The sequence below is a fragment of the Cololabis saira genome, chromosome 3 (assembly GCF_033807715.1).
Source record: "Cololabis saira isolate AMF1-May2022 chromosome 3, fColSai1.1, whole genome shotgun sequence".
In the NCBI taxonomy this organism is placed as follows: Eukaryota; Metazoa; Chordata; class Actinopteri; order Beloniformes; family Belonidae; genus Cololabis; species Cololabis saira.
In genome coordinates this window covers 51963557-51965260 of record NC_084589.1, presented here as the reverse complement: position 1 = coordinate 51965260, position 1704 = coordinate 51963557, and the positions used below count along the sequence as shown (strand labels likewise).

General features: G+C 49.1%; 1 protein-coding gene across 1 annotated transcript; it reads left to right on the top strand.

Moving 5' to 3' along the window:
* The first annotated feature begins 349 nt into the window (after nucleotides 1-349).
* LOC133440498 (major histocompatibility complex class I-related gene protein-like) lies at nucleotides 350-1704 on the top strand. The gene is made up of 2 exons (XM_061717771.1): nucleotides 350-448; nucleotides 615-1704. The coding sequence occupies exons 1-2, from the start codon at nucleotides 391-393 to the stop codon at nucleotides 1682-1684; spliced, it is 1128 nt and encodes a 375-aa protein (XP_061573755.1). The 5' UTR covers nucleotides 350-390; the 3' UTR covers nucleotides 1685-1704.

Sequence of the window (1704 nt, the reverse complement as noted above, 5' to 3'; positions counted from 1 at the left end):
TTTTTCTTTCTTGTAGCACTTTGAGATTCTCGAATGGAAAGTGCGTTATAAATTAAATTTATTATTATTATTATTATTATTATTATTATTATTATTATTATTATTATTATTATTATTATTATAATAGTTCAACCAGTTTTCTGAATGAGCCTCAGAAGTTCCCCTGAACACTGGACCTGCAGGAACAAACCTGACCGACGGGATGTACTTTGTTTCCTCATGCTGTGAGTTCAGGTAGGAGTATAACCTGTCTGACTGCAAACGCCTCCATGTTCTCCTTCATCCTGATTGGTTAAAGCCCTTTAATCTGCCCTACTTCCTTCTAATAAACAGGCAGTAAAGACACAGAGACAGAAACAGACGATCGGGACTGATCAGCGTCTAATAAATATGTTTGTTCTCCAGCTGATGTCGGGGTCTCTGCTCCTCCACCTGGTGATGAATTCAGGTAACAAATACTGCTGGAAACAGCTGTATTTCTGTATTTCTTGTTTCTTTTCAGAGAACCAGAAGGAGGACTATTAACAACACAACTGGCCTCTCTGTAAATTCTAATCTGACGATCACTTCAATCTTCATGTTGTGTCTTACCCATAATTCTCTGTATTTTTTAGGCTTCGGGCACTCGCTGTGGGGGTTGGCCACCTACATCTCAGGACCAACCCAGTTCCCAGAGTTCTCCATGGTTCTGATGCTGGATGACATCCAGGTGGGGTACTATGACTCAGAGACCAACAAAGTGATGAAGGTTGGTGCTGGTGGTGAGAGAGGGGAGGAGCTTGACCTGGGACAGTTAGCCTTGGATATGCTGCTGAAGAGTATGATGGAGATGAGGAGGAGGTTGGACATAGTCAGAAAACAGCTGAACCTGACCTCTCCAGGCGTCTACGTTCAACAGAGGATGTTCGTTTTTGAGGTCCAGGAAGACGGTCAGCCTGATTTCATCATGGTCAGGAATGTTGCAAATGGTCATGATGCCGACAGCATCCATTGTAACATGACCCACTTCCTGTACGGCGGTGGTGACGGTTGGGATTTCCGGTTGGACACCATGAGACAGTTGTACGAGCAGATGGTCTTCTCAAACATCTACCTGCCCTTCTGCGTCCAGACTCTGCAACGCCTGCTGGAGAGCAACAAGCACCTGGTGATGCGCCGTGTTCGACCTCGACTACGCCTCCTATCACAGCCGGGGGGGGGCGGGGCCCAGATCACCTGTCTGGCCACAGACTTTTACCCTCGCCACATCAACCTGACGCTGCTGCGGGACGGTGAACCCGTGGACGAGGAGGAAATGACCGTTGGCTCGGTGCTGCCCAACGGCAACGGTCTCTACCAGCTGAGGAAGACGCTGATGGTGGATGAAGAAGAGCTGCAGAGGAAGCACAAGTACACCTGTGCAGCGTCTCACCTGAGTCTGGACAACCGGCTGGACGTGAGCTGGAGGGCGGAGTCTTTCCGCTTATTCAGAGTCCACGTCATCTCTGCTCCCGTCGTCCTGCTGGTTGTCGTCATCCTGCTGCTGGTGCTGATGATGAAGATGAGGAAGAGGAAGAGATCAGGGTCAGAGGGCATCTCCATGGAAACACAGGAGAGTCCCGGAGCCAGCACTGATGAGAGATCGGAGCCAGGGGTGGAGGACCAGGAAGTGACAGCTCCACCGAAGCAGATTTCCTCCAAATAAGCACCGCTCCCAGTGCAGAA

Excerpts from the sequence above, each read along its gene's own strand:
- LOC133440498 (XM_061717771.1), top strand. The coding sequence starts at position 391 with ATGTTTGTTCTCCAGCTGATGTCGGGGTCTCTGCTCCTCCACCTGGTG. Across the intron at positions 449-614 it reads CCACCTGGTGATGAATTCAG|GCTTCGGGCACTCGCTGTGG; the intron begins GTAACAAATACT and ends TGTATTTTTTAG.